This window comes from Lepidochelys olivacea (assembly GCF_965140295.1).
Source record: "Lepidochelys olivacea isolate rLepOli2 genome assembly, chromosome: 19".
Classification (NCBI taxonomy): domain Eukaryota; kingdom Metazoa; phylum Chordata; order Testudines; family Cheloniidae; genus Lepidochelys; species Lepidochelys olivacea.
The window spans coordinates 5141327-5159334 of NC_140429.1; the positions used below are offsets into that span (position 1 = coordinate 5141327).

General features: G+C 46.1%; 1 protein-coding gene across 1 annotated transcript in view; it reads left to right on the forward strand.

Annotated features, from left to right (window-relative positions):
* Nucleotides 1-18008, forward strand: part of CSMD2 (CUB and Sushi multiple domains 2) — a 544659-nt gene that overhangs the window by 460977 nt on the left and 65674 nt on the right. The window contains exons 44-49 of the mRNA XM_084652534.1: nt 510-655; nt 8134-8214; nt 9380-9493; nt 10841-11029; nt 12127-12273; nt 15182-15370. Of these exons, the coding sequence (XP_084508660.1) occupies nt 510-655; nt 8134-8214; nt 9380-9493; nt 10841-11029; nt 12127-12273; nt 15182-15370 (866 nt within the window). The remainder of the gene's footprint in view (nt 1-509; nt 656-8133; nt 8215-9379; nt 9494-10840; nt 11030-12126; nt 12274-15181; nt 15371-18008) is intronic.

Below are 18008 nucleotides of genomic sequence, written 5' to 3' on the forward strand. Positions count from 1 at the left end.
AACAATAACTCCACCCACATTGGTCCATTGAGGGGGGCACATGGGGCCAAACCTCCTAAAGAGCTCAGAGGTACATTTTCAAGTGCTCAGTGCGCACTGTTGGAGCTGGACGTTAGAAGGAGCTCAGCATCCACTGTGCACCGAAGTGCAGAGCTCTTTGGAACATCTGGCCTTAATTCTCCAAAGGCAGGTGATGAAAGTTCAGAAGGCGGAGATGAAGCCTTTCTTCAGAAGCAGATTATTGGTCACATCTGGAGTCCCTATTGCCTGCAATTATATGGGCCAACCTGGGACGAATCCACTTGTACCACTCTGGAAGTGAAGTTATTGGCTGCCGAAGGAGTCACGGGAAACCTAATGTCGCAGATTGGGGTGTGAAAACAAAGATAGGGCAGGAAAGAACAGGAGGTTGTGTGTATGTGTGCATCGGAGTGCCAAGAGGCTGGTCCCAACCTGGGATATGGGGAAAGGTGTAATTTGGTTGTGTTCTTTCTGACTTGTGCTTTCAGGGATGGACCACAGCAAACAGCCCCACAGCTGGGCATGTTCACGGGGAACTCAGTGAAGAAATCTGCCCAAAGCTCCTCTAATCAGATCTTGATGAAATTCCACAGTGATGCAGCCAACGGAGGGATCTTTGCTATCTATTTCTATGGTCTGTATTGCTCATTGAGCAGCCTGTGTTTTAACTTCTTGCCCCACAATTTTGCAGGATGTAGAGGGGTCTGGGCCAGTTGTGGGTCATCAGGAGGAGGAATAATGCTCGTGAAAGGGAACTATTTAGAGTGCAAGATACAAAAAATACCCTGCTGCTTGAAGCACCATCTTTCAGATGAGACCTATCATAAAGGGTCTGGCTCTCAGAAAGTTGAGACCTGCGGTCTCTGTGCAATTTTGCATGTGCAAATGCCTGCCTTATGCACACACTTATAATTGCACATGCAAAGGAAGAATGTATACACCATGCAGAGGTAGAAATATATCAGCAACTTCCTGATAATCAGAGCACAAATCAAACTCCTGCAAACTAGCAGCTGTGAAAGATCCTATGGCATATCTCACAAGGTGACAACTGTTAATACTGCTCTCCTGGGCAAATTCTATTTTGTGTAAATCCATTTTGGTCCCTAACACTCCCACTGCTTGCAATTTCAGTTGGATATGGTGGTATTCTTCCAATCCCAGGCTAAACTGGTTGGGTAGCCGTGATGTGCTTTATTAAACCACAGTCACGTTCCAGCCCAGAGGTGGCTTCATTTCCCAGTGAGAGAAATGATTCCTTAAATTATTTGGGGATTCTTGCGTCTGAGTGAGGCGCATGCTCGAGAAATGTTAGGTATGACGCTGAAATAAGAGCATTTTCACCCCATCACTAAACAAGAGTCCAACTTTAAATTGGATTAGCAAACAAGAACCTGTGACAATTCTGGGAGTTCGGAAAATGTGAACAGGACCTTCCACTCACCACAATAATTCACTTGTAACAACTGCAACAAAGTCTAATATCAGTTACATGCCAGTCTGTACAGAACACCAAATATTATGTCCGATAATGGAAAGGCCAGTGTTACATGGCCAGGCTAATTTTAAAGAATCTTTGCTAGGCTTCTGGGGGAATTGCCTGATTACTGCAAAACACAATAAGGTGTGTATTAATGCACAAGAGATGTGTGTTTAACAGTTATGCAAAAAAAAATACAGAAAATCTGACAATGGAAGGGAGCAGTACATAAATCCCACTGCAATTCAATTGACACTTCTTTTACTGGGAGTTAGAGACCAGGGTTACTAGAGTGAAAGCCCACCAGAATATATTTATATTCAAGTTTTATATTAAAGTTATTTTTCTGAATGTTCTTTGTGATCTTAAGATAAGTATTGCATAAGAGTCAGGTATTGTTATTAAATGGTTTAGACACAAGTCCTGCATCTTGGTGGGAAGTTAGACTAGATAACCCTTGTGGTCCCTTTCAGCCCTATAATTCTATAATGGACGAGTAAGTGATTAATAAGATGTCACAAGCATTTGAGCCCTGCATCTGACCTGAACCCACCCTAACCCCACTATAACTGTCAGGTGCGAGTCGGTTGGGAAAACAACCAGACCTGATCGGGTCAGCTCAGCTCTTTTCCTGCTGCCAGGGGAGTTGATGTGCAGTCGCTCACTGTGCCCTGTGTGTATGAGTGTGCACAGTGAGTGTGCCAAGGAATCCCAACACTGCTCAGTTTGCAGGACACGCACAGCACAGCACTTTGCTGCCCACGCCAAAGCCATAGGAGGACAGCCGACCCCATGGGCAGCAGGCAGCCATGGCGCTGACCCAGGCTCAGGGACAAGAGTCGGTGCTCGGTCAGGTTTGAAAATGACTCTACCCTCTTGGATCAGGTTGGGTGGGCTTGGGTCCGGGTCAGGCCTAATAATTAGGCCCAAGCAGATGTCTAAGGAGCATGTTCTGGTCATGAGTAGTATGTATCTAAGCACCTCAGCAGAAGATGCTATAGATGGTTATAAGCAGGCTTGGAAGGATTAGACTTTTATCGGTAAATGTCACGAAATGTCGATTTCACCGTACACAGATTAAAAAGTATTTTGATAATAACTGAAGTTACAGTTGGGCAAAGTAAGAAACATCCTGCTCAATAACTTATTAGAGTTTGATTTAAGGATATTTTCTTTTATTATTTTGGCCATTTGTGTTTTAATGGTTGTAAAGCATTAACTCTTTGAATCTCAGCATCTGCTATCCTCAAATAACTAGTGTCTAGCCCCACAGCATCTGACACCCCCCCCAATAATTTCCCACAATTGTGAAAATTTAAATGGATACAAATCAGAAGAAAATCTCAATGTCCATATTGCACAATTGTGAATATTTAAACTGATAAAAATCAAATTGTGCAAAGCCTAGTTATAAACTCTGGTTGTGAGCAATTGGACTCAGGAGCAGTTGCTTAACTATCTATTAAAGCATCTATTACTAGTTTATTAACCGCTTTATAAAATACATAAAAATGGAACCTCAGTATAAACTGTGGCTAAAAACTTCATTGATTGAACTGGTTGAAAAATGCAAAAAAAGCACATACATTTCATCCATTATTTTTTCATTGAAATTCAGAATTTCAGAGAGAATTTTCATTTTTTTAAAAATGACCTATCAGAAATTGTCTGCAGCTGTGTTCATGGAATTAAGGTTGCTTAGATCACCTATCCCACCAAAGCTAACCAGAAAACAACAAGGAAATAAGCAGCTGAATCATCCAATATTCATTCCACTCATCTGATCCCCATTTCAGCCTCAGGCACCTTCCTTCTACCAACTCATACCTTCACCCTCATCCTGAGCACCCAACTTCCACAAAGTATTTAAAGATTGACTGCCGGCTGTTTAGCCCTCTCCAAATCATTCAGTTCCAGTGCTAATCTTCATCGTAGTGTGGGGGGGAGGCACAAGGCCTGGGTTCTGTTTAATGCTCTGCAACCATCTCTCTGGAGGACTAAATGCTTTTACTATTAATGCCTAGCCACAGCTCTGCAGTGTTTCTTCTCTGTGCAAACACCATGATAAAAAGACATTGGGTCACATTCTGCACAAGCTTTGTATACTTCAGTGGATCAGTTGCACATGGTACCGCAGAAAATTTGCTCGCAGGTGGCTCCCTGATTGACCAAAGTGAGTGGATTCATTGACAGTGCCTACCATATGCCAGTGTAAGTCTACAGAAAGTCCACTGAGTTCCACAGCGTTTCTCCTGGGTCTGCCACGATGTAACTGAGAGCAGAATTTTTCTCTTTGTGCATGCACAGACTTGCTTAGATTGGGCACACAAGACATCCCATTAAATATCTTCCCCAACGCAATGATGAGCATCATCTGCTTACGGGAACCATTCCCCCTTTAAACACCTACAGGGAAGCATCTCCTGGAAAAGGAGTGATTCAGGGAGGCTGAATGGTTGGCAGCATCCTTGAAACTTGATGACGTTGCACCTATTATGAAATGCTTATTCCAGGTTACAGCCCAAGAACCTGATGTGTGAATGTGATGGGAAAGGGTGTTTATGGCACAGTAACTCAAGGGTGGGTCTCAGTGGTGTTTCAAACACGCACATCAGGGTGCTTTCAGAGGAAGGTTTATCAGTGCTGTGTTATCCAGATGCTGAAACCAACTTAGTCGTGGCCCTGTATTGAAATGTAGCCCATTAAGGAATAGAAATTGATGCTCCAATTGCTAGGTTATCTCACCACTTAAATAGATGCTGTCAAGCACTTTTAAAATAGCATTTAATTTAATTTTTGTCGGGGTTTTTTTTTTTATTCTCCACTGTCAAACATCCATTTTAAAGCTTGCAAATAGCATTTCTCTCTGTCTCTCCTAGGTGTGTTGTTTGGATTTCCGCCGGGTTTTTTTTTTTTTTTTATATTCCACAATCAAGGGGATTAATTCAGCCTTGGACTCTGGAATCTTTATTCCACTCTGACATAAAGGGAAGGAAATTATTCTCTCTTTTACTATTGCACCTACAGCTAAGATCAGAGCTTCCTCCCGCTAGGCGCTGTGCATACCTAGTGAGAGGCAGTCCCTGCCTCAAAGAGTTCATAGTCTTTATAGAGAAGGCAGAGGTTGGGAGGGAACACAGAGGCAGAGAAATTTTCGCATGGTCACATAGCAGGTCAGTGGCTGGGCTGAGATTAGAACCTGGGATTTTTGAGTCCCACCATGGTACCACCTACTTAAAGGGGGCCGCTGAGAGAAAGTGCTGAGTACCCAGACTCTGAAAATCAGGCCCCTTTATGGTGGCTCGCATTGAGCTCCCCAAAATGGAATAATCTATCGCTGTTGAAAATCTTGGCCTAAAGCCCAGTCTGCCACTTATGTCTACACTGAGATCAACAGGGTGGACATACATGAGCTAGCTTTAATGGCGCTGGCTCGGGTACTGGAGCAGTGAAGTAGCTGCAGCCCACACTTCAGTGTGGGCTCACCTCCTGAGTTAAGCACCCAGGCTTCCAGGCGTCCACTGCTTCCCTGTTCTGGTAGCCCAAATTAGCTGGATTAAAGCTAGCTCAGGTGTGTCCACAAGCCGCAGTCACACTCCCCGATTGCAGTACAGACATACCGCTAGCGTGGAGTTTTATTTCAATTAAAATAAATCTTTGCAGAGATGCTTCTGCCATTAAAACAGTTGTCCGACCTTTGCTCTTTCTTCTGGGGCTTTTTCTCCCTCTCCTTGTTTTGTGTTGGCGATAATAAAGCACCTGTTGTTTATCCAGAGGCGGAGTGTTCAGGGGAACAAAGGTTTGGAATCTTCAAGCAACTGTTTATTTCAGGGAGCTTGACAAAATGGCTGATGGGAAATTCACTCCCATTTGCTCCCCACCCCTTTTATTCCTCCATGACCAAAGAAGCTTTGCAGGAGAAGTGACAGGTTCGGCAGTTAAACTGCCCAGATCTCTGGAACGTGCATTGTTCTCCTGCTCATTAGCTCATCATTTTACTGTAACTTTTTGATAAGTTGCAAAGAACTTTATATAGAAGGCATCTCACAGAATTACAGAGCTGACAGTTCCCTTTGATCTTCTCTGTTCAAGCTTAGCTCATTATGATGTCAGGATTTTTTTTTCTTTTGCAAACGTTGGGCCATGCACTGCCCGTAGGCTGTGCATGGGTAAAAATAAATCACCCTTTTCATCCAACTCTTTCCAAACATGTTATAAACATTAATTGAGCCTCACAACCTCTCTACTGAAGTGGGGAGGGTTGTTGTACCCCAAACATATAGATGGGGAAACTGAGGCACAGAGAGGGGTGAGTGGGTGTCTAAAGTTAAGCAACTAAATCCTAATTTAGGCATCTAAATACATTATAATAAAGTCTTTGGAACACTGTTCATCTGCTGCCGTTTCCACGAGCTTTGTAGAATTAGTGAAAATTAGCTCCTCTCTAGTAGGTGGATCATGTACATCTGGTCTTAGCAGGCTGACACCAATTGCAGAGAAGTTTATGGTGGCCCAGGCTTGGTGGGAGGAGTATAATAGAATAGGACTAACCTCAGAAAATGCTTTCCAAGAAGAGTTACTCAGATCCAAAAGCAGATGTTTTAACCATGTTCACATCCCTTGTGTGTTCATCTCCATAGGGATTCGAGCATCTGTTGGTGAGCAGCAAATTATTTTGCTCAAGTTGTAGAATATTTGCTGATAGTTCATTTCAGGCTGTATGTTCGATTGTAAAATTTGCTCTTTGTTGTGTTTGGCCTGGCTCATAAATCAAACGGTTTTGTTTTTGTTCCCTGGCTGGGTGGCTTCTTTATTTCACCAACACAGCGCCAGCTGAGAAATGTAGAATTAAACATCTGGTTCAAACCTGCACTATTGTTTTTACATCACATACCAGGGAAGTTACACTGTACACTGCAACCTGCCTCTTCAATTTTAATATTTTCCATTGGAAGTTTAATCCAGCTGCATCCCAGGAATTATTTGCAGAATAAAACAATGAATAATTCCAAGTTACAAATCAGTGAATTTTGCAATCTCAGTTCAAGGGCAGGGACCAAAGATGAAATTCTCAGAAAAATTATTCATTGTGAGTTATTCAGTTAGCTGGAGAGCAGAACAAGATTTCCACCCATCCTGGTTATTCCCAGATTGACCTAATCCAATTGAGGTTGCCCAGTCTCTTCCACGAAGTATCCCAGACTCTGTGGATGATCCCATCACCTCAGCACAGGAGTCACTCAGTAAACACCAGTCACCCTTTATCTGTCCATGAACTAAGCCCTCTACTCTTTGCATACAAATAAAGAGCTTTCTTCCCAGTGACTTCGGGCGTGGAAGGTGTGTAGTGTGCTATAGATGGCATTCTAGGCAGACCAAGACTGATGAGGAAGATGTTCTTGTGAACAAATTGCCACAGCCCAACATCATATAGTATTCTTCCTTTCACTCTCCTCCCATTCACCTGTTTCCTGGGAGCAGAGGTGCTGCATCGTGTGCTCTCCATGGTGCTGATTCTCGACACAGACACCATCCCAAGGACCAGCGAGAGACAAGGTGGGGCGAGGGGTCCTCTGCAGTCATTGGACAATGGGGAGTTAGTAGACAGCAGGGTGTTTTAGAAATTGTTGTAACAGGCAGAAAACCAGGCAGAAAACAAGTCCATGTTTTTTAGTGTCCTGCTGCCTATTAACTCTCCATTGTCCTATGACTGGAGAGGTGTTAACTGCCCACTTCATTTTAAGTGGTCTCCTACAATATGTGTGAACTCCTTATGCTTAATAATTTGTCTCACCTTATGTTTAGCTTGGGCATTCTGGTTACCCTCTCCAGACCTGAGGAAGAGTTCTGTGAAGCTCATAAGCTTTTGTTCTTTCCACCAACAGAGGTGTGTCCAGTAAAAGATATTACCTCACCCTCCTTGCTGCTCTCATATCCTGGGACTAACATGGCTACAACAACACTGTAATAATACCTGGGGGGGGGGTCTTGCATCTCCTCACCTGCCCTTTCTCAGAAACCAGGTAGGTTGGACGTAGGTTGGAATCCATTGGCTATTTCAGCAGTGGCTCTGGATGTAGCAGGCACTGACAGGGACTGAATAAAGCTGGGATAATGTAGGTAGCCTGAGCCAGAACTGTACAGTCCTGATAATGGGGGTTCACATACTGGGGAGGGAGGGAGTGGATGATATTTTCATAAGGTGTTAAGTGTAAACTACGGCTCAGCCACGACCCTACCAAGAAAGAGAGAGGATGGTCCAGGGGTTACGGGGCTAGCCTGGGACTAGGGGGACATGGGTCCTGCTGCAATCTTCCTGTGGGACCTTCCACTAAATTTAGCAACTCTGTGCCTCAGTTCCCCATCTGTACAATGGGAACAATAGCACTGCCCTGCCTCCCGGGGATGCTGTGAGGATGGAAGATTGTGAGCTGCTCAGGGTAATGGGGACCAGATAAGTAACTTGAGATCGATACTGCTGGGTTCTCCACGCCGCAGGGTGGCAGTTTGTTTCAGAGAAGCAGATCCTTACACCACACTGAGCTGTTATTAGGCATGTGCATGCCTTATCCCGACGAGTCACATCCCGTTGGAAGCAATTCCATGCACTGACTGGTTTTCCTTCTTTTCAGCCTATCAGCTCTTCAAATGCCGCCCTCCGACCATTGTTCCCAATGCCGAAATCATCACTGAGAATGAAGAATTTAACATAGGTATCTTCTCCCCCACACCCATCCCCATAGGATAGGCTGCATCAGAACAGATGAGAGCTCCCTCTAGCTGGTATCTTGGCTCTAATGCTTATGCTTCAGAGGAACCCCGGAATGCATCTAATTCTGCACTATTCAGTATGGGGGGTTGGAAGACTTGCCCCAGTTTGGTGATAGGCTTATGCACTGAATCAGCTGGATTTGATAGTCTTTAGGATTTTTATCCTCACTAGTGTAACTGCCAGGACGCATCTCCTAGGAAAGCCCCATCCGTGTTCAGAAACTTACAGAGCTATTTGCCTCAATCCTGTCCTGCCTCATTAAGATGTTTAAGGCGATTATAATAACGCAGTGGGCAGCAGGCCGCAAGGCTTCAAACAAAAGTTTTCCTCTTTTTTTAATTGTCAGTGTCGTGTCTGTGTTTAAAGTATGTCTGCAGCCAGAAAAGTAGCCATGATCAAAAGCTACCTCATTCACTGTATCTACTCCTCCAGGTCAAATCCTCAGCTGGTGTAAATCAGCATAGCTCCACTGAAATCAGTGGAGTGACACTGCTTTACCCCCACTCAGAATATGACCCGCATGTGCCACATTTTACTTGTATTGTCCTGTATAATCTATCTATCTATACTGCACATATTATCCCCATATAACTAAGGGGAGGATCCAGCTGGACTTGTGTCTGTCTTGCGCATTATGAACACCATGGCCAGCTAAATTCTGGTTGCAGGATCCGTACTGGTGTGAGAGCCAGAAGGAGCTGGGTTCTCAGATCCTGGGGCACTGTGCGGCACTGGCTGTTAGAAAGGTCATGGTATGTCTGCAGGCTCTCAGTCAAATTCACTGATGTGCAGTGGATCCGTGTCTCACTGAAGTCCTTAAAAGATGGTTGAAGTGGGAATTAAGTGGAGCTGCACGTGGGTGAATTTCACCCCTGTGGATTGGTAGTCTGTGGCTATAGAATAGGCGAATTGTGTGATTGATGCACTGGGTCCCCTGCAATCAGGCCCTTTGAGCAATCTCCTGAAATAGCAGAGGGAAGTGTTATGGCTACAGTGGGAATGAAATGGTACCTGAGCTTTGTACTGGCCACTCTACATAGGGTTGTGAATTTCATCCTTCATAAACCAAACCTTCTGCCAGCTGAGAGTGTTGTCTTTCTTTCCAGGTGATATCGTGAGGTATCAGTGCCTCCCTGGCTTCACCCTGACCGGAACCGAAATCCTGACATGCAAGCTGGGGACTCATCTCCAGTTTGGAGGGCCACCCCCAACCTGCGAAGGTAACTGGCCTGGGTCCCAACACATTTGCAAAGCTTTTCTCTCTGAAAGACCATAGTGAGGGAGTGGCTCTTCTCCTGCCGTGGGACTCAGTCTAGTCAGCTGCAGGTACTGAGCAAAGCAGGGTGAATAGTAAAATATTTATCAGTTAATTTATGACAGTATCCATCTGAGAAATGATTTGAGAAATTATGTGTGGGAGCTGATGGCTCTCAACCCCTCCTGGTAGAATTTGTCTAGCATTGGGGAGCGCTGCGTTATGCCTTGAGGCCTCAGTTGAGGAAAGCATTTGAGAACATGCTTAATTTTAAGCATAAGTGTAAGTACTTCCCCGAGTCACTGCCCGGACAAAGCCTTTCCGGGCACTGTTCTGACATAGCAGACACCTGGCTACATCTGTGAAGTCATTAAAACCACAATCCAAACATCCTTATTTTAGGAGAGACAAAAAGCCCTCTCTGACCGTTTGCCAGTGATTCACGAACCCCCGTAGCACCGAGGAACTGACTGCAGCTAAGTGCAGTCCTCCTGAGGGCAGAGTCTGTGAGGTGCAGTTTCTGGATTAGTACTACATAGTGCTTTAAAGAAGAGAAAATTGAATGCCCTGAGTGTGATGCATCACACCCCTTCCTGTTACTCAGGAGGAATGCCAAAGATGCAACCCTGTTACCTTATTTATCCTATCGCTTCCTAGTGATAGTTTTTTTTCCACTTCTCTTCATCGTCTTTCCTCCATCTGAACATTTTTGCTATATAATGGGAGATTTTTCTATAGCTTTGTCTCTCTCTAATAGTGTGAACTAAAGGGGAGAACGGGGCGGGAGGGGGCCATCATTTAGTTATTTACTGGTGGTTGTTAGCCTGCAAGCCAAGAGATTGCTTAAATTATATCTGATCACCAATTTATAGCGGTAAAAAATCATTAATGGGATTAAGGATTTGGAAAGAATCCACTGTCCCTTCTGGACATCTCTTGCTGTTTTCTGTAATCCAAGTATAGCACTAACTACAGCATTAGACACAATTGCTGATGGATGGATGTACAGATAAATAAAGATCCTGTTGTGTGTTTGTCTTCCAGTTTCTCTTGGGTTAGTTTTTTGGTTTGTTTTTACACCAAACTTTTATTTAACACTTGCTTCTGGTATAAGCACTTCTGAGGTTTTGTGAGATCTAGTAATTAGAGCAAGCAACTAGGACTTGGAGTTAGGAGCCTTGTCCCTTCAAACCACTTTGGAAATTGTAGCCTAACTTTAAGCTCCTGCATTTTAAAACCTTGGCCTTCATTTTCTTCTGGCCCCTGAAATGAGGTCTCATTTTCTGTGGACTCTTGTTTGGGTTTTGTTTAGTGCACTGCCTGATGAATGAGGTTCTGACGGACTCCACCGGCGTGATCCTCAGCCAGAGCTACTTGGGGCGTTACCCCCATTTCCAGACCTGTTCCTGGGTGATCAAAGTAGAGCCCGGATACAACATCACCCTCACCATCGAGTACTTCCTGAGCGAGAAGCAGTACGACGAGTTTGAGATCTTTGATGGTAACTGTCGAGTGAATCACTTGGACGATGTCTGTTGGGGGTGGGGGAAAGAACACAACCGCGTAGCAGTGAGTGTTGCTGTTAGTCACTAAATGCTGTCTTCCCTGAGCCTAGGCCGTTCTTTCCACCAACATACCTATCACCCTGTTGTGCTTGGAGAAAGTCCCCCTAAGTGGGTATGTCTACACTGCAGTTAAACACTTGCAGCTGGCCTGTGTCGGCGGACTTGCGCTCATTGGGCTTGGGCTACGGAACTGTTTGTAAGTGTGGCATAGACATTCAGGGTCATGCTGGAGCCCAGGCTCTGGGATCTTCCGCTGTCACAAGGGCCCAGAGCCCAGTTTCCTTCCTGAGTCTACACCACAAATATAACAGCCCCGTTGCCCAAGCCCTGCAAGCTGGAGTCAGCTGATGTGGGCCAATCGCGGGGTGTTTAGCTGCAGTGTAGACATACCCTGGGGGAGCAATTCTACTTGGGAATGCAGCACAGTGAGAAGCTCTACTTTGTGCTTCACTTCCAGGTGAGGGAGGGGCCGTGATTTCATCCGGGCAGGATGGCTCAGTGAAGTAGTTGGGATAGCTTTGCACGGAGAAAGGGAAGTAGCTGGAGGATGTGCAAGGCTGAAGAACAATGAGGAAGGTCGTTGGGGAGGATGGTTTGAGAGGGAGGAATGAAAGGATTTTAAAGCAATCCAAGGACATTTCCCCTAAACCACACACCAGGGAGATGTGTCACTTTGCAGGAGAGCTGAGGAGCCTGTATTCAGTCAGGTTCTCTTGTGTCACAGCTAAGCAGCTCCGTTAATGCACTCAGAAATGCAGCCGCATGGCTGAACCCAGAACACAAACCCCTTGCACATTGTCCCAGTGAGTGTGCAGAAGGTTCTGCCCTGGGGAGAAATGCTGGCCCCGCAGAACTCAATAGCAATGTTCAAGGGGAAGTTAAAGCTCCCACAGTGTGGCCAAAAACAGGTCTGGCCATGTGTCCCTTCTGCAAAGATCAGGTCCTGGTGTGTGAGGCTAGGAGTGACTATTGCTGAGGGGAGGTGTTGCCATGTGCCAGCCCCAACTTTCACTTGTCTGATCTTTCCCTAAAGGTCCCGCTGGCCAGAGCCCACTGCTGTTGTCTCTAAGTGGGAATTACTCTGCTCCTCTGACTGTAACCAGCACTGGGAACAAGGTCTATCTCCGCTGGTCCTCCGACCATGCATACAACAGAAAGGGCTTTAAAATCCGCTACTCAGGTGAGTTCGTAGTAGAGACTGGAAACCGGCCCCTGAGAATGTGGCTGTTCCTTTGGCTAACTCCCTTTGCTTTTCCCATTTGAGTGTTGTTCCTGCATGAGCCGAGCAGGGCTGGGTTGGGCGAGTGCAGCTGTACAGAGCATTCTAGAGCAGCCCAAAGCCTGCCTAGTTTTCAGTTCACTGCACAGGTCACTGATGTTTGGGAAACTGGGTCAGTTTGGGGTTTCCAAAGGAACCGTGCAGCTTTTGCCTGCAGTTCACCCTGCATTTTGTATTTCTGATGCCCCCATCCCTGTGATATCTGGGCATCAAACCTTTAGTTATTTTGTGGGGGGTGTTGGGAGCAAAAACTCCAGGGAACCCTTCCTGGGGAACCGAAACCAGAAAAATGTTGCATGATCTCAGTGACCCGAAACTAGTTCCTCACAGCTGTCTGTAGACAAAATTCGACGAGGCGTAGAGTTGAGTCCCACTGAAGTCCAATGTACAGCATAGGCTTTTTGCAGACTCTTGGCATGGGGGGGGGGGAATTTTATCCACCTGTTATGTGGATCTGAAGCCCTGATTGGACAGCTTCTTTAACCACTAAGTCCTTAAAACAGCATTTCCCTAGCTATGATTCGTTTCAAGATCACTTTGATGGTGTGTTATTGGATCCTAATACTGAGGAGGCCGTGTGGCTGCTCAGAGCTGTCTGGTGTGTAGCATCAGAAGCACAGTACTTGGAACTTGTTTGAGAATCCGTTTGGTGCATGAGAAGTGACTCAGGAGTGACTTCTTGTATTATGGCACCCAAAGGGAAATACTGGGGCTAAAATCCTGCTCCCATTCCAGTCACTGGGTGTTTTGCCATTGCTGTCAGAGGGAACAGGGTTAGTTTTAATGTCTCATCCAGCATAAACCAATTACTGGATACTAACCGTTTACTAAGAATTCCTCAAAATTAATTAGCATCTTTTGGAAGCTAGCAAATTTCAATTACTTAATGACGGCCATAAAACTAGAGTGTGACCCTGAGTGAATGTCATAAATAAATGCCATTACTCAGTAAATGAATCAATTAATATTTAATTACTAGACATTACTCCTAATTTCCAGAGCTGGGTAAATCTTGGTGGTTTTGCTCCTCTAGGGATGGGCTTGTGAACATTTTCTTTTTGATTTCTGACCTGGACCTCCACTGAGAACATAAAAACCAAAAGCAAAACTCATTCGAGCTCACTGAGTTTCACCTGTTTTTGTCTCCAAAAAACTTGCAAAATTGAGAGTTTTGCCCAGCTTCCCATACAAGAAAAAGTACTTGAATGATAGCCCCAACCCGACTTACAGGATGTGGGGGACTCTATCCTGAGAAGCAGTGACTCTAAAAAAAGATTTGGGGGTAGTGGTGGGTTATCAGATAAACATGAACTCCCACTGTGACCCAGTGACCAGGAGGGCTAATATGATCCTGGGATGCATAAACAGGGAAATCTCGAGTAGGACTAGAGAGGTTATTTTACCTCTGTATTTGGAACTGGTGCGACCGCTGCTGGAATCCTGTGTCCAGTTCTGGTGTCCACAGTTCAGGAAGGATGTTGATTAAACTGGAGAGGGATCAGAGAAGAGCCAGGAGAACGATTAAGAATTACAAAACATGCCTTCTAATGATAGACTTCAGGAGCTCAATCTGTTTAGCTTAACGATGGAAGGGTAAGCAGTGATGTCATTATAGTACCTATATGGGGTACAAATATTTAGCAGAGAAAGGTATAACTTGATCCAATGGCTGGAAGTTGACGCTAGACACATTCAGACTGGAAATAACGCACACATTTTTAACCATGAGAGTAATTAACCATTGGTGCAATCTGCTAAGGATTGTGGTGGATTCTTCATCTCTGACAACCGTTAAATCAAGATTGGATGTTTCTCTAAAAGGTCCGTGCTGGGAATGGTTTGGGGGCAGGTCTCTGGCCTGTGTTATACAGCAGGTCAGACTAGATGATCACGGTGGTCCCTTCTGGCCCTGGAATCTCCGAAAAGCACGGCAGCGTCTGGATTGTCACCTGCAGCGTTTTCAGTGCTTACTCTGGAATGCTGTGGTGCTTTGTAATAATGGCTCCGGTTCTGGCCCCAGTTCGCTCAAAGGGCATGTGACCGTCAGACCAACCCTGCCGGCTTGGAACAGAACCTGAAATCAGCCACGTTCAGATGCTCTCGGTGTTCAAGAACACCCCCACCCCTTGCATACAGCTCTCTCAAGGCCCCATCGTGAGCAGTGCTGAGCACCCACAAAACTCATTGGATCCAGTGGGAGTTGGGGGCACTCAGAACCTCTCAGGGTCAGACCCTTAATTACTGAGGGCAGGACTCTGAGCTGCCCTTACTCCGGTGCTGCATCTCACGGTGCTGTAAGGGCCATCTCTGTGAGCAGCTGCTCCTGGTCCCATGCAGGTGGGCAGAGCCTTGACTCCGTTCCCCCAACATGCCAGCCAGCAGTGCTGAGCTGGTGCAAAGAGCGGAAGTCATCTGGCATAGACCAGTGTAGCACGTTACTTTCCCCTTTGAGCAAGGATGGAAGTGTGTCTCTGAGTCACAGTTCCCTCCCTGGTCTGCTGCTGGAGCAGTACAGTCTTGCCCTAAATATGGCTGGAAATCACTCGCAGAGCGGACAGGTTCTTTGCATTGCTGTTAATAATGCCCGTTCCTGATTATATGCCATTGTAACATTTCCCCCTTTGGCTTTATATTTTTTTGCAACCCGTCTCTTTCCTTGTAAGCTCTTGTACCAAAGCAAACCCTGTCTAACACCAAAGCACAGAGAGGCGCATTTGTCTCGACACGGCACCTCTTTTGTTCCAGGATATGTCCGTGTGTGTGTGTGTGTGTGTGTGTGTGTGTGTGACATATTTTCCCCCTTCTCCAGCTCCTTACTGCAGCCTCCCTCCGTCCCCTTTCCACGGCTCGATTCTCAGCCATACCGGGCTGCAGCCAGGCAGCGAGATCCGTTTCGGCTGCGACGCGGGCTACCGTCTCACTGGCCACAGCAGTACCCTGTGCGCAAGGCACCCTCAAGGCTACTACCACTGGAGTGAAGCGGTCCCGCTGTGCCAAGGTGAGGAGAAGGCAAATGAATAATTTTATTAAGATGACGTTGAAGTAAAAAGAAAACGGTGCAGAGTTTTAAGCATAGAAATTTCTGGTTACCAGGGAATAAGGTACAGATTATCAAGGGGTGCGAAATTCGGTTTAGGAGTGGGTGGCGTAAGGAATACATAATCTGCAGTCTCCCCGATTGGGGGTAAAAGTTTAACGGGTCAAAGTACAGACATTGAGATATGGGGGTATGTTGTTCATATCATGGCTATGTTCAGGTGTGGAGTATAATGAGTGGGTACGATGTTGAGGATGGATTTACCCTCATTTGGTGGGTTTGTACTAAGGGGACACCCAATCCCCTGAGCTCTTCCTCAGTCTGAGCTCAGATGAAGCGCTGGCTTGCTTGGGGGCTTGGGCTGGATAGAACTGCACTGCTGCGGCCCTTTTTCCTCTGCGTGCTAGGTGCCTCTGGCTGCAGGTAGGGGCAGTGGGGAATGTTCACTCAGTGCGAGCAAGGGGCCAGGAGGTGGGGTAGATGTTACGGCTTCGGCTGGAGCTTAGGCTCTGAAGCCTTAGGGAAGAGGGGGCAGGGTTCAAAGCCTGTGCCGCAATGTGTACCATTATGGAGGAACTGGGTCATGGTACAGTCCAGCCTGGAGCGAGGGCTTTAGGGGTTGGGGCGGGGTTTTCAGAAGCACCTAAGGATCATGGGTCTCCTTGACCTGCAATGGGATTGTGGCTTCAGTGGCAGGATTGTGCTTCCTAACTCCCTTAGGCACATCTGAAAATCCCAGCCTAGGCTAATTATTGTGTGCTAAGGGGGAGATTTCTCAAGGCACAAATGACAGACAGGTGCCCAGCTCCAACTGGCTTTCAGTAGGAACTGGGCACATAATGGTCCTTTGTGAATTTCTCTCTTATTGATCATGTGTCTCAAGCACACGGTGCTTTGCACATGCATCAGAGGGAAAAGCTCCCGCCGGAACATCACCGGCTGCATCACCATGTTCCATCCATTTTTTTTAAGCCCAGCTCTCTCCTTCTTGCTCACTGCTGTTGGTATTTGTACCTGTTGTGACGGGGCAAGGCCAGATGGCTATGGAAAAGTAGTGGGAGATAGATATGTTAGCTCCAGGCTAAACAAATCTCTGGTACCAGGTTAAGTAAAATGAAAGCTGCTCCAGGTCAATTAAGACAATTAAGAACTTTTCAGAAGACGGAGAATGCTAGGTTGATTGGGACACCTGAAGCCAATCAGGGGCTGGCTGAAACTAGTAAAAAGCCTCCCAGTTAGTCAGGTGGTGTGTGCATGTCAGGAGCTGTGGGAGGAAGTTGCGCTGTTGGAGAGGCTGAGTAGTACACACCATATCAGGCACAAGGAAGGAGGCCCTGAGGTAAGGGGGAAGTGGAGCTTGAGGAAGTGAGGGCTGCTGTGGGGGAAGTAGCCCAGGGAATTGTACATGTCATGTTTCTAAAAGGTCAGCTTCCATAGCTGATACTATTAGGGTCCCTGGGCTGGAGCCCGGAGTAGAGGGTGGGCCCGGGCTCCCCCCCCCCCTTTTGCCCCCTGATTAATCACTGAGACTGGGAAACAACAGAGACTGTGCAAGAAAGGATAATTTCTCCTCACCTCCCTTGCTGGCTTATGATGAAAATGGCTCAGTAGACCGTGACCCTTGTCTCTAGAAAAAGAAGGGTTACGTGGAGGGTCACAGTGAGCCTCTGAGGCTAGCGAAATCCACCAGGAAACGCGGGACCCACAGAGGCAAGGACAGAGCTTTGTCACACTGTTTTCAGTCCAACGATCATCCCTGCTTTTCTCTGTTGATAAAACACTCCTCTTTATCCTGACGGGGTTTTCCAATAGCTCTGAATGTTTCTTCCTGTAATGTTCCAAGAATCCAAGTGAATGTAATGCTGGGGAATCAACATTGTATTGATGGCTCAGGAAACTAGCCAGAGAACAGGTACCGTGTAGGCAAGGTGTTCTCATACTAGCGTTATCCCTCACCCCATGGAGTAGCAGGATAGTTCAGGGTGAGATTTTCAAGAGATGCTTAAGTGTTTTAGGAGGGTAAGGTACACTTGTGCTCCTAAATTACTTTGGGCCAGATTTTTAAAGGTATTTAGGTGACTAATGCCCATTAAAAAGCTGGGTGTTAGGCTCTTTTGTAAATCCTGTCCATTCACACCTTAGCTTCTCTGAGGACTTGGAAAAAAACCCAGATGACTACATCTTTCAAAATGCAAAACTCTGACGGAAACAGTTGCTGTGTGGGGAGGATAGGGGAAATTTTGCAACATTGTCTCTATTTTTTAACCATTTCTCAATAAATAGCATTTCGGGGTGATGTTGTTTGGTTGAAATTTCGACACAAAAAACTCGGGAGTAAAATTTGCAAAAATGTTGCTAACTTCTTCCTTTGTTTTTCAATCAACTGCAGAGGGCAGGAGGGGATACGGACATTCCAGACTGCTAGGTCTTGCACTGGGACCCACCCTCTCCAATTGCAAGGGCTGCTCTGTGTTTGGTTGCCCTGAGTTCCTTTTTAGAGTTCGTACTAATAGAAGGGCGAGTGGGGTACAGCAATCCAAGCCACGGAAAGCGGTGCTGTTAACAAGAGACGGATAAGGGACGGGGCTGGGGCAAACAA